Source organism: Oncorhynchus kisutch, linkage group LG5 (genome assembly GCF_002021735.2).
Source record: "Oncorhynchus kisutch isolate 150728-3 linkage group LG5, Okis_V2, whole genome shotgun sequence".
NCBI lineage: Eukaryota > Metazoa > Chordata > Actinopteri > Salmoniformes > Salmonidae > Oncorhynchus > Oncorhynchus kisutch.
The window spans coordinates 49,424,531-49,436,650 of NC_034178.2; the positions used below are offsets into that span (position 1 = coordinate 49,424,531).

The 12,120-nt window shown below is 42.5% G+C and overlaps 1 protein-coding gene across 5 annotated transcripts in view; it reads left to right on the forward strand.

The window, feature by feature from the left end:
• The first annotated feature begins 585 nt into the window (after positions 1-585).
• Positions 586-12,120, forward strand: part of LOC109891189 (sodium channel protein type 8 subunit alpha) — a 105,752-nt gene continuing 94,217 nt past the window's right edge. For 2 of the 5 annotated variants that reach the window (XM_031825252.1, XM_031825253.1), the window contains exons 1-5: positions 586-698; positions 1,479-1,568; positions 1,691-1,819; positions 7,311-7,402; positions 11,600-11,821. In XM_031825252.1, coding sequence (XP_031681112.1) covers positions 1,489-1,568; positions 1,691-1,819; positions 7,311-7,402; positions 11,600-11,821 — 523 coding nt within the window. In that variant the 5' untranslated portion in view covers positions 586-698; positions 1,479-1,488. Of the gene's footprint in view, positions 699-1,478; positions 1,569-1,690; positions 1,820-6,905; positions 6,998-7,310; positions 7,403-11,599; positions 11,822-12,120 lie in introns of all 5 variants that reach the window. The other 3 variants (XM_031825250.1, XM_031825251.1, XM_031825255.1) reach the window with 2 other exon arrangements.

The window sequence follows — 12,120 nt, forward strand, 5'->3', positions numbered from 1 at the left end:
GATGTTGTGGTTGTCTTTGCTGTTCAGCCTGTGCCCTAGTATGTGTTTAAAACACACGGTCAGAACATCTTAAGATATACCCTGTTTATACCTCAGTAACAAATAAGTTACCAATATTGGTTTACCCTCTTGTTGATTGCTTTTGGGAGGAAATGCACAGAGTACTCCTTATGGTGCCATGTTAAAGTGGGTTTAAACTTGAAAACTACTTGTGGTCGTAATACAACAGAATTCTTCTTGTAGTGAATGGACATGGCAAACTGAAGCAGCAAGTTCCATAAAATGAGTGGCGCCACCCTGTGTGCCCTGTGACTCAGCGATGAGGTCTGCAGTGACTCAGAGATCAGATCAGCCAATGAACAGTCAGCTTAGTGTACCTTAGTCATGACTTCCCATTTCTGTTGTCTCAGCATGGGATGTACTGTATGTGTCATGAAACCCTGATGAAGGCAGCATATTTACATCAGAGCCATGAGATTGTGCAGCTTTTCTTTTCTACATGTCCCGTATGTGTCATGCCTTGTATTGCTCTTGTTAATGCAGCTCTCTCTCTCTGTCTCTCTCTCTCTCTCTCTCCAGACGTTTATAGTCCTAAACAAAGGGAAAACAATCTTCCGCTTCCACGCCACGGACTCCTTGTACGTCATCAGCCCTTTTAGTCACTTTAGGCGAATAGCAATTAAGATTTTGATACACTCATATCCTTTCAAGTGGTGCATTGTCTTGCTTTGAAATGATGATTTTGTTGTTTACCATGGGGAAATTACAGAGCATGTATGTACATGTACTTCTGCAATGTAAAGTACATAATATTAAGGTTGAAGGAGCTAGTGATTGTGATGTTTTCTTTTGATTGGTTGAAGAATCAGAGAAGAGGTGATACAGGCCAAATCATCCTTGTGCATTGATCTGGATCTTGTGACCCACACTGTCCGGAAAAATCTTTCCTCCCTTATCCGGATACCCTGGATCCACATCTCGTTAAATATTTAATGGATATTTAATATTTAATATTTAATTCAGTGCTAGAGGCGGCACTACAGACCTGGGTTCGATCCCAGGCTGTATCACAACCGGCCGTGATTGGGAGTCCCATAGGGCGGTGCACAATTGGCCCAGCGTCATCCGGGTTAGGGGAGGGTTTGGTTGAGGGGGCTTTTCTTGGCTCATCGCGCTCTAGCAACTCCTTGTGGCGGGCTAGGCACCTGCAGGCTGATCTCGGTCATCAGTTAAACGGTGTTTCCTCCGTTTGAGGTGGGTCATGTTTCGGAGGAAGCATGACTTGACCTTTGCCTCCCGAGCCGAGACAAGATCGAAATTGTGGAGAAAAAAGGGTTAAAATAACATTTAAAAAATAATGGATGAACTGTGTCATTGTAGAGTGTCTCACAGTATATTCAACTATGTTCCTACTGTATGTTGATGGGTGGTGGAGTTTTTATGGTCATCAACCTTTTCTTAACTCTCTTCCCTGTTACGGTATTCAGTATGATCATCATGAGCACCATTTTGACCAACTGTGTTTTCATGACATTTAGTGATCCTCCAGAATGGAACAAGATAGTAGAGTAAGTATTGATTTATAACTCCCTATGTACATTCATAGACTGTTTAGAACACATTTAGAAACAAATATGCATTTATTCACATATCTCACCCTTTCACTGTCTCTCGTCTTATTGTGCTCTAGGTATACCTTCACAGGTATCTACACCTTCGAATCACTTACCAAGATTGTGGCGCGAGGCTTTTGTATAGACGGGTTCACTTTTCTACGAGATCCATGGAACTGGCTGGACTTCATGGTGATCTCTATGGCGTAAGTAGTCCACCTCCTCCCAACATTCCTCTCTCTACACCTCGATCTCTCTCTGCACTGCCATCTCTACCAGGGTGACAGGGTTGGGCCAGGCAGTACATTCCACACCAGAGAATTTTGCAAATCATGCAAAATAATCCAAGATGATGAAGCATCTCCAAATATGAATTCCGCAAAATAGAATTAATTCAACTGAATCATTCAGTCAGTAGGACATACAGTATATGTTAGTACAGGTACAGTGCATTCAGTATTCAGACCCTTTGACTTTTTCCCAATTTTGTTACGTTACCCTTATTGTAAAATGGATTCAATGTTTTTTTCCCCCTCATCAATCTACATACAATACCCAATAATAATGAGCAAAAACAGGTTTTTATACATTTTTGGAAATGTATTTAAAAGAAAGCTACTGAAATTTCACATTTACATAAGTATTCAGACCTTTTACTCAGTACTTGGTTGAAGCATCTTTGGCAGCGATTACAGCCTCAAGTCTTCTTGGGTATGACGCTACAAGCTTGGCATGCCTGTATTTGGGGAGTTTCTCCCATTCTTCTCTGCAGATCCTCTCAAGCTCTGTCAGGTTGGATGGGGAGCGATGCTGCAAAGCTATTTTCAAGTCTCTCCAGAGATGTTCGATCAGGTTCAAGTCCGGGCTCTGGCTGGGTCACTCAAGGACATTGTCCAGACTTGTCCAAAAGCCACTCCTGCGTTGTCTTCACTGTGTGCTTAGGGTCATTGTCCTGTTGGAAGGTGAACTTTCACCCCAGTCTGAGGTCCTGAGTGCTCTGGAGCAGGTTTTCATCAAGGATCTCTCTGTACTTTGCTCCTTTCCTCTTCCCCTCGATCCTGACTAGTCTTCCAGTCCCTGTCGCTGATAAACATCCCCACACCATGATGCTGCCATCGCCATGCTTTACCGTCAGGATGGTGCCAGGTTTCCTCCAGATGTGATGCTTGACATTCAGGCCAAATAGTTCAATCTTGGTTTCATCAGACCACAGAATCTCGTTTCTCATGGTCTGAGAGTCCTTTAGGTGCCTTTTGGCAAACTCCAAGCGGGGTGTCATGTGCCTTTTACTGAGGAGTGTCTTCTGTCTGGCCACTACACAATAAAGGCTTGATTGGTGGAGTTCTGCAGAGATGGCTGTCCTTCTGGAAGGTTCTCCCATCTCCACAGAGGAACTCTGGAGCTCTGTCAAATCATATCAAATCAAATCAAATTTTATTTGTCACATACACATGGTTAGCAGATGTTAATGCGAGCGTAGCGAAATGCTTGTGCTTCTAGTTCCGACAATGCAGTAATAACCAACAAGTAATCTAACTAACAATTCCAAAACTACTGTCTTATACACACAAGTGTAAGGGGATAAAGAATATGTACATAAAGATATATGAATGAGTGATGGTACAGAGCGGCATAGGCAAGATACAGTAGATGGTATCGAGTACAGTATATACATATGAGATGAGTATGTAAACAAAGTGGCATAGTTAAAGTGGCTAGTGATACATGTATTACATAAAGATGCAGTAGATGATATAGAGTACAGTATATACGTATACATATGAGATGAATAATGTAGGGTATGTAAACATTATATTAGGTAGCATTGTTTAAAGTGTCTAGTGATATATTTTACATAATTTCCCATCAATTCCCATTATTAAAGTGGTTGGAGTTGAGTCAGTGTGTTGGCAGCAGCCACTCAATGTTAGTGGTGGCTGTTTAACAGTCTGATGGCCTTGAGATAGAAGCTGTTTTTCAGTCTCTCGGTCCCAGCTTTGATGCACCTGTACTGACCTCGCCTTCTGATAGCGGGGTGAACAGGCAGTGGCTCGGGTGGTTGTTGTCCTTGATGATCTTTATGGCCTTCCTGTAACATCGGATGGTGTAGGTGTCCTGGAGGGCAGGTAGTTTGCCCCCGGTGATGCGTTGTGCAGACCTCACTACCCTCTGGAGAGCCTTACGGTTGTGGGCGGAGGAGTTGCCGTACCAGGCGGTGATACAGCCCGCCAGGATGCTCTCGATTGTGCATCTGTAGAAGTTTGTGAGTGCTTTTGGTGACAAGCCAAATTTCTTCAGCCTCCTGAGGTTGAATAGGCGCTGCTGCGCCTTCTTCACGATGCTGTCTGTGTGGGTGGACCAATTCAGTTTGTCTGTGATGTGTATGCCGAGGAACTTAAAACTTGCTACCCTCTCCACTACTGTTCCATCGATGTGGATAGGGGGGTGTTCCCTCTGCTGTTTCCTGAAGTCCACAATCATCTCCTTAGTTTTGTTGACGTTGAGTGTGAGGTTATTTTCCTGACACCACACTCCGAGGGCCCTCACCTCCTCCCTGTAGGCCGTCTCGTCGTTGTTGGTAATCAAGCCTACCACTGTTGTGTCGTCCGCAAACTTGATGATTGAGTTGGAGGCGTGCGTGGCCACGCAGTCGTGGGTGAACAGGGAGTACAGGAGAGGGCTCAGAACGCACCCTTGTGGGGCCCCAGTGTTGAGGATCAGTGGGGTGGAGATGTTGTTGCCTACCCTCACCACCTGGGGGCGGCCCGTCAGGAAGTCCAGTACCCAGTTGCACAGGGCGGGGTCGAGACCCAGGGTCTCGAGCTTGATGACGAGCTTGGAGGGTACTATGGTGTTGAATGCCGAGCTGTAGTCGATGAACAGCATTCTCACATAGGTATTCCTCTTGTCCAGATGGGTTAGGGCAGTGTGCAGTGTGGTTGAGATTACATCGTCTGTGGACCTATTTGGGCGGTAAGCAAATTGGAGTGGGTCTAGGGTGTCAGGTAGGGTGGAGGTGATATGGTCCTTGACTAGTCTCTCAAAGCACTTCATGATGACGGAAGTGAGTGCTACGGGGCGGTAGTCGTTTAGCTCAGTTACCTTAGCTTTCTTGGGAACAGGAACAATGGTGGCCCTCTTGAAGCATGTGGGAACAGCAGACTGGGATAGGAATTGATTGAATATGTCCGTAAACACACCAGCCAGTGGAATCAGATTGGTCGGACCAGCGTTGAACAGACCTCAGCGTGGGAGCTTCTTGTTTTAGTTTCTGTCTGTAGGCAGGGATCAACAAAATGGAGTCGTGGTCAGCTTTTCCGAAAGTAGGGCGGGGCAGGGCCTTATATGCGTCGCGGAAGTTAGAATAGCAGTGATCCAAGGTTTTGCCAGCCCTGGTTGCGCAATCGATATGCTGATACAATTTAGGGAGTCTTGTTTTCAGATTAGCCTTGTTAAAATCCCCAGCTACAATGAATGCAGCCTCAGGATGTATGGATTCCAGTGTGCAAAGAGTCAAATAAAGTTCGTTCAGAGCCATCGATGTGTCTGCTTGGGGGGGAATATATACGGCTGTGATTATAATCGAAGAGAATTCCCTTGGTAGATAATGCGGTCGACATTTGATTGTGAGGAATTCTAAATCAGGTGAACAGAAGGACTTGAGTTCCTGTATGCTTTTGTGACCACACCACGTCTCGTTAGCCATAAGGCATACGCGCCCGCCCCTCTTCTTACCAGAAAGATGTTTGTTTCTGTCGGCGCGATGCGTGGAGAAACCAGCTGGCTGCACCGACTCCGATAGCGTCTCTCCAGTGAGCCATGTTTCCGTGAAGCAAAGAACGTTACAGAACCATTGGGTTCTTGGTCACCTCCCTGACCAAAATCCCCCGGTTTTCAGTTTGGCAGGGCGGCCAGCTTTAGGAAGAGTCTTGGTGGTTCCAAACTTCTTCCATTTAAGAATTATGGAGGCCACTGTGTTTTTGGCGACCTTCAATGCTGCAGAAGTTTTTTGGTACCCTTCTCCAGATTTGTGCCCCAACACAATCCTGTCTTGAAACTCTATGGACAATTCCTTCGACCTCATGGCTTGGTTTTTGCTCTGACATGCACTGTCAACTGTGGGACATACAGACAGGTGTTTGCCTTTCCAAAACATGTACAATCAATTGAATTTACCACAGGTGGACTCTAATCAAGTTGTGGAAACATCTCAAGGATGATCAATAGAAACAGGATGCACCTGTGCTCAATTTCAAGTCTCATAGCAAAGGGTCTGAATTTGAAATCAGTTTTTTATTTATTAATACATTTGAAACAATTCTAAAAACCTGTTTTTGCTTTGTCATTATGGGGTATTGTATGTAGATTGATAAGAAAACAATTATATTTAATACATTTAAGAAAAAGGATGTAATGTAAAAAAAATGTGGAAAAAGTCAAGGGGTTAGAATACTTTTCGAATGCACTGTATATTTGTAATGTTGAATTTTATGAGAATGACACACATGGGTTTGTTGAAAGAGAATCCATTTTCATGCGATGGCTAACTAGTTAAATTCTAGAGAGTGAGATAGCTCCTTGAAATGATGTAGAGTTTATACAGATGCGTAAATTCTAGAGAGTGAGATAGCTCCTTGAAATGATGTAGAGTTTATACAGATGCGTAAATTCTAGAGAGTGAGATAGCTCCTTGAAATGATGTAGAGTTTATACAGATGTGTAAAAAAACGAATCTGGTTACTCTACTTGTATCCTCCTTTAAAAACAACATGTTGCAGAGGGGGGGATATCCTACCAAAGAAGATGATTTCAATGGTCAGGGATAGCAGTCTTTTTGGAATTTGGTAAAAGGAGATTTTGATGATTGAAAGTTATGCAAATATTGTAATTGTTCGAGTTTGGCAAGGAATGATTGCCCTGCCCCAATTTTAGCACAACAATATGTTTTCTCTGATTTATCTGTGTAACATTTTGAAACATTTGGTTGAAACATTTTGGGCCATACCGTGTATTTCTTTCTTTCTTTTGTATTTTTCTATCTTCCTTTTTATTCCTTTATTTTATTTTTGTATTTTCTTTCATTCAAGGTTGGGGTCAACTCCGTTTCAATTCAGTCAGATCAGGAAGTAAACTGAAATTCCAAATATTTTCAATAACAAAAACATGTAATTGGAATTTCAGTTTACTTACTGAATTGACTTAATTGAAATGGCATTTACCACAATCCTGCCTTCTTTCTCTCTTTCATTCTGGAACGACTGCTGAGTAACTGTGATCTGATCCACTCTGCAGGTATATAACAGAGTTTGTAAACCTAGGCAATGTGTCAGCTCTGCGTACGTTCAGGGTTCTGAGGGCTTTGAAAACTATTTCTGTTATCCCAGGTAAGACTGTGCAGATGTGTGTGTGCGGGCAGGCGGGCGAGTTGCTGGGGTCAGTGTTAGGTGTGGTTTTGTTTCTGTTTCTTTTAGTTTACTCTTCCACCTTCACTCCTCTCTCCTGGAGGGATAGGCGCTTCTCTCTCTCACTCTCTCTCGCTGTGGTGTCCCCTCCTCCTGCCGGTCATCTTCTTCGGTGGTGATGGTGCTGGTGTGGTGCACTTGGCGTCCGTGTGTGTGACCTGTAGGTTTGTGTGTGTTACCGTTTGTGTTTTTTGTCATGGTGTTTTGTTCTGTGTGTGATCCTACCCCGTTACAGATATGTAACAGAATTTGTGGACCTGGGGAATGTCTCGGCGCTGAGAACGTTCAGAGTTCTCCGAGCATTGAAAACTATTTCTGTGATTCCAGGTGAGACTCTCATTTAAACACTAAAGCCGAGTTTATTTTGATTTCTCATTAAATGGATTCTCATCATTTCTTATTACTTTAGACTCTTAAAGAGGATGCCTCAGAAACGATAACTGTTTTGTTGACTTTTTATTTTCCAAACGATCAAAAATGGTAGCAATACATTTTTGATAGGCTTCGCAGTCTACTGGCAGTCTTCTGGTGTTAAGTTGAAAAGGTGCTCCTGATATGACATACTAGAAGTCAAACAACCCATATAATACGCAGGTGGGATACACTGCAAATGTTGTATTAATGCTTGTATTTTAATAATATTCTCCCCCAAAGTGACATTAACAGATTCATACAGTATACTGAGAGCAGATCGTATGGGTAGGAGCCTGAGTTGTCCCCCAAGGAAAACGTCAGGCCCTAGTTGATAACTCTCCCATGGTTAAGAAAAACTCAGGGTCTTAGTATGAGGAGTAGTAAAAATGCAAAATAGTTATTATTATTGACATCTTAACCTCCAAGTCAAAGTGATAGACAAGGGTTTCACACTCACACATTGTATCTTATTTAGACCATGAGGATCTCTTCAGAGAGGTTCGATTCACTTTCCAACAGAGAGTAATGTGTTGACATCCACCAAATGAATGAATCGAGGTAAATACAGAACGTTTAGGACCTTTGATGAGTTTGTGTTCAAATTTCTACCTTAGTTGTTGTCACCATCTTAAAACACATCACATTTCTGTATGAAGCCCTGACCATAACGGAGCACTCTGACGAACAATGAATTCCTTAAGACTGCCAAGCCTAGTTTGACAACACACTTTATGCTGCATGAAGCTTTTCAAGACACCTGCTTTTTTATCTTACAACTTTGGCTTTTAAGGAGCTTCTTTACTTTGAATTCCATTCTGTTATGATTATAACAGTGAACTCCTAAATGTGGACTTTTAGTTTCTGAGAAGATCTTTGTTAATCCTGGGACATTAAGGCATAAACACAACAGAGAAAGTACCTTAAGGAAATATACACAGTGGTAACACAACTGATTTTCAATCCAACAGTTCCAATGGTGCAAATATATACCCCCCCCCCCCCCCCCCCCCGCCCAGAGAAAAACTCATTGGAGATCCACCTGAAGGCTTTTTCTCTGGGGGGGGGGGGGGGGTTGGATTGAAAATCAGTTATGTGTTATGTACACACCACACACACTTAGTTAGCCTTTAGAGATTTTGTAGAACTTCGACTGCAGAACACTTTCATGGTGCAAAAGTGTTGTTGAACAAATGTCTGGGGCAGGAAGTAAATGTGAATTTGTGCATTAAATACATCTAGTCCAGTAAGTAGTGTTGGCTCAGTCTCCAGTGTAGGCCTCTGATCTAAAGGGGTCCCAACCTAAAAGGCTCACCCAGTGGGGATCACACCACACAGCACGAGTGGGACATGATGGGGGTGCCTAGGATGGGAACCATTCTAACCATGGGAACCAAGCTAAGTCACCATCCCGGTTGCCAGACAGACAGGTGATGATGACATGGAGTCAATTCCTTCAGCCTTGGCGTTTAAATGACCTGCATGCAACCTGCCATTCCCACTTGTCCCCACTTAACCTTGCCCCCCTCGTCTACCCTCTCTTCTCTTCCAACTTCTTCCTCTGACTGAACCCATTCCTGCGCTCTCTCTTCATTGTGCTGCTGTGTTTGGTCGATCTGGTGGATGTTTTGTAGTTGTTTTGATATCTATTATTTGAGAGTGGCCCCACTCTTTCCAAGGATGCTCTACACTGCCTGTGAAACTGAGACTGGAACAGACAAATAAAATTACATACAAATTACATTCACATAATGGTGTAAATGAACATAAACTTGTCATGAATTGGTGTCCCTCCACAACTCCATCACCTATTAGTCTTAGAACTATTTTGGCGTAGCCTACCTCTGAGTCATTTAGTTGATTTAGAACATTTGGGGAGTATTTTGATCATCACTGAAGTGTGTCAGTCTCATGGAAATCTCACGTAGGGGCACTCGCAATGTTGTTGTTTCTATGTTGTGGTGTTTAAAATGCTTGAATGTCTGATAATCTTCTTGCTGTTTTTTATGTGTCTTTAATTATTGTACTATTGTTTGATGTACAGTAACAGACAAACGTTTGGACACACCTACTCTTTCAAGGGTTTTTCTTTATTTGTTATATTTTCTAAATTGTAGAATAATAGTGAAGACATCAAAACTATGAAGTAACACATATGGAATCAACACAAAAAAGTGTTAAAAAAAACCCATAACATTTTATATTTGAGCTTCTTCAAAGTAGCCACCCTTTGCCTTGATGACAGCTTGTCACACTGTTGGCATTCTCTCAACCTGCTTCATGAGGTAGGAAGGCATTAACAGGTGTGCCTTGGTAAAAGTTCATTTGTGGAATTTCTTTACTTCTTAATGCGTTTGTGCCAATCAGTTGTGTTGTGACAAGGTAGGGGTGGTATACAGAACATAGCCCTATTTGGTAAAATACCAAGTCCATATTATGTCAAGAACAGCTCAAATAAGCAAAGAGAAATGACAGTCCGTCATTCCTTTAAGACATGAAGATCAGTCACTCTGGAAAATGTCAAGAACCTTTAAAGTTTCTTCAAGTGCATTCACAAAAACCATCAAGCGCTATGATGAAACTGGCCCTCATGAGTGCCGCCACAAGAAAGGAAGACCCAGAGTTACCTCTGCTGCAGAGGATAAGTTCATTATAGTTGCCAGCCTCAGAAATTGCAGCCCAAATAAATGCTTCACAGAGTTCAAGTAACAGACACAACTCAACATCAACTGTTCAGAGGAGACTGTGAATCAGGCCTTCATGGTCGAATTGCTGCAAAGAAACCACTACTGAAGAACACCAATAATAAGAAGAGACTTGCTTGGGGCAAGAAACATGAGCAATGGACATTAGACCGGTGGAAATCTGTCCTTTGGTCTGATGAGTCCAAATGTAAGATTTTTTGTTCCAACCGCAGTGTCTTTGTGAGAGGGAGAGTAGAAGAACGGATGATCTCCACATGTGTGATTCCCACCGTGAAGCATGGAGGAGGATGTGTGATAGTGTGGGGGTGCTTTGCTGGGGACACTGTCAATGACTTATTTATCATTCAAAGCACACTTAACCAGCATGGCCCCCACAGCATTCTGCATCGATACGCCATCCCATCTGGTTTGTGCTTAGTGGGACTATTATTTGTTTTTCAACAGGACAATGACCCAACACATCTCCAGGCTGTGTAAGGGCTATTTGACGAAGAAGGAGAGTGATGAAGTGCTGCATCATATGACCTGGACTCCACAATCACCTGACCTCAGCCCATTTGAGATGGTTTGGAATGAGTTGGACCGCAGAGTGAATGAAAAGCAGCCAACAAGTGCTCAGCATATGTGGGAACTCCTTCAAGACGGTTGGAAAAGCATTCCAGTTGAAGCTGGTTGAGAGAATGCCAAGAGTGTGCAAAGCTATCATCAAGGCAAAGGGGGGCTACTTTGAAGAATCTCAAATATATTTTGGTTTGTTAAACACTTTTTTGGTTACTACATGATTACATGTGTTATTTCATAGTTTTGATATCTTAACTATTATTTTACAATGTAGAAAATAGTACAAATAAAGAAAAACCCTTGAATGAGTAGGTGTGTCTAAACTTTTGACTGGTACTGTAGTTATCAAGGATGATATTCTCGCTGTAATTTAGTTCAATATGACTTAACAGTAACTAACAATATAGAACACAATCACTATTGACATATCAGAGTGTTTGAAGTGAAAACCTTCCTTTCCTCATGGAAAATATATCAACCATACGCATTATTATTATTATGACACATACGCCTGCAGTTTAGAATATTTCTGTTATACCTGTCCAAATTGAGATATTGTTGATTCTGAACAGAGCGGTCGTTTTGGTTTGATATTAACTTGAAGAAGTACAGTTTTATGTGATGGTCTACTATACTACTACTACTATATAAACTCTATAGAAATAATTCATAGCTAAGCTTGTACTTTCCAGCAATGCCCATTTCTCTTTGTTTGTGTGCGTGTGTGCACTTGTGTGTTTATATGTATGTGTGTGTACACAAACACACATACGCTGGTGTGTGTGTGTGTGTGTGTGTGCACATTTGTGTCTGTGTGTGTGAATGCATGTCTGGTTCCTTCCCCCAGGACTCAAGACCATCGTCGGTGCTCTAGTTCAATCCGTCAAGAAATTGTCAGACGTTATGATCCTCACGGTCTTCTGTCTCAGTGTCTTCGCTTTGATTGGACTACAGCTCTTCATGGGCAACCTGCGGCAGAAATGTGTCATCTGGCCAATCAACTCCACTGAGAACTACCTGGCCAATGGCAGCAAGGGCTTCGACTGGACCGAATACATCATGAACAGCAGTGAGTCCGACACACAGCCAAACAATGTGTGACACTGAGACAGAAGACCGTTTCGACTTATAACATTTGAGTTGAGTTTGAGGGGGTGCCAGGTAGGCCATGCCTACCAGGGAATCTGATCAAATGTATCCTTTTTAGTTAATGGGTCGATATTTTCTGTGTTTCACTCATAGTCTAGATTAAAGACTATGACGCAAAATTTAAGGTTATTTTCGTAACTCCAGTTCTCTGATAATAGAGGTATCTCACAAGAGATATGCCTTTTAAGGCGGGTGACTAAGGAAGCTCCAATCACACGA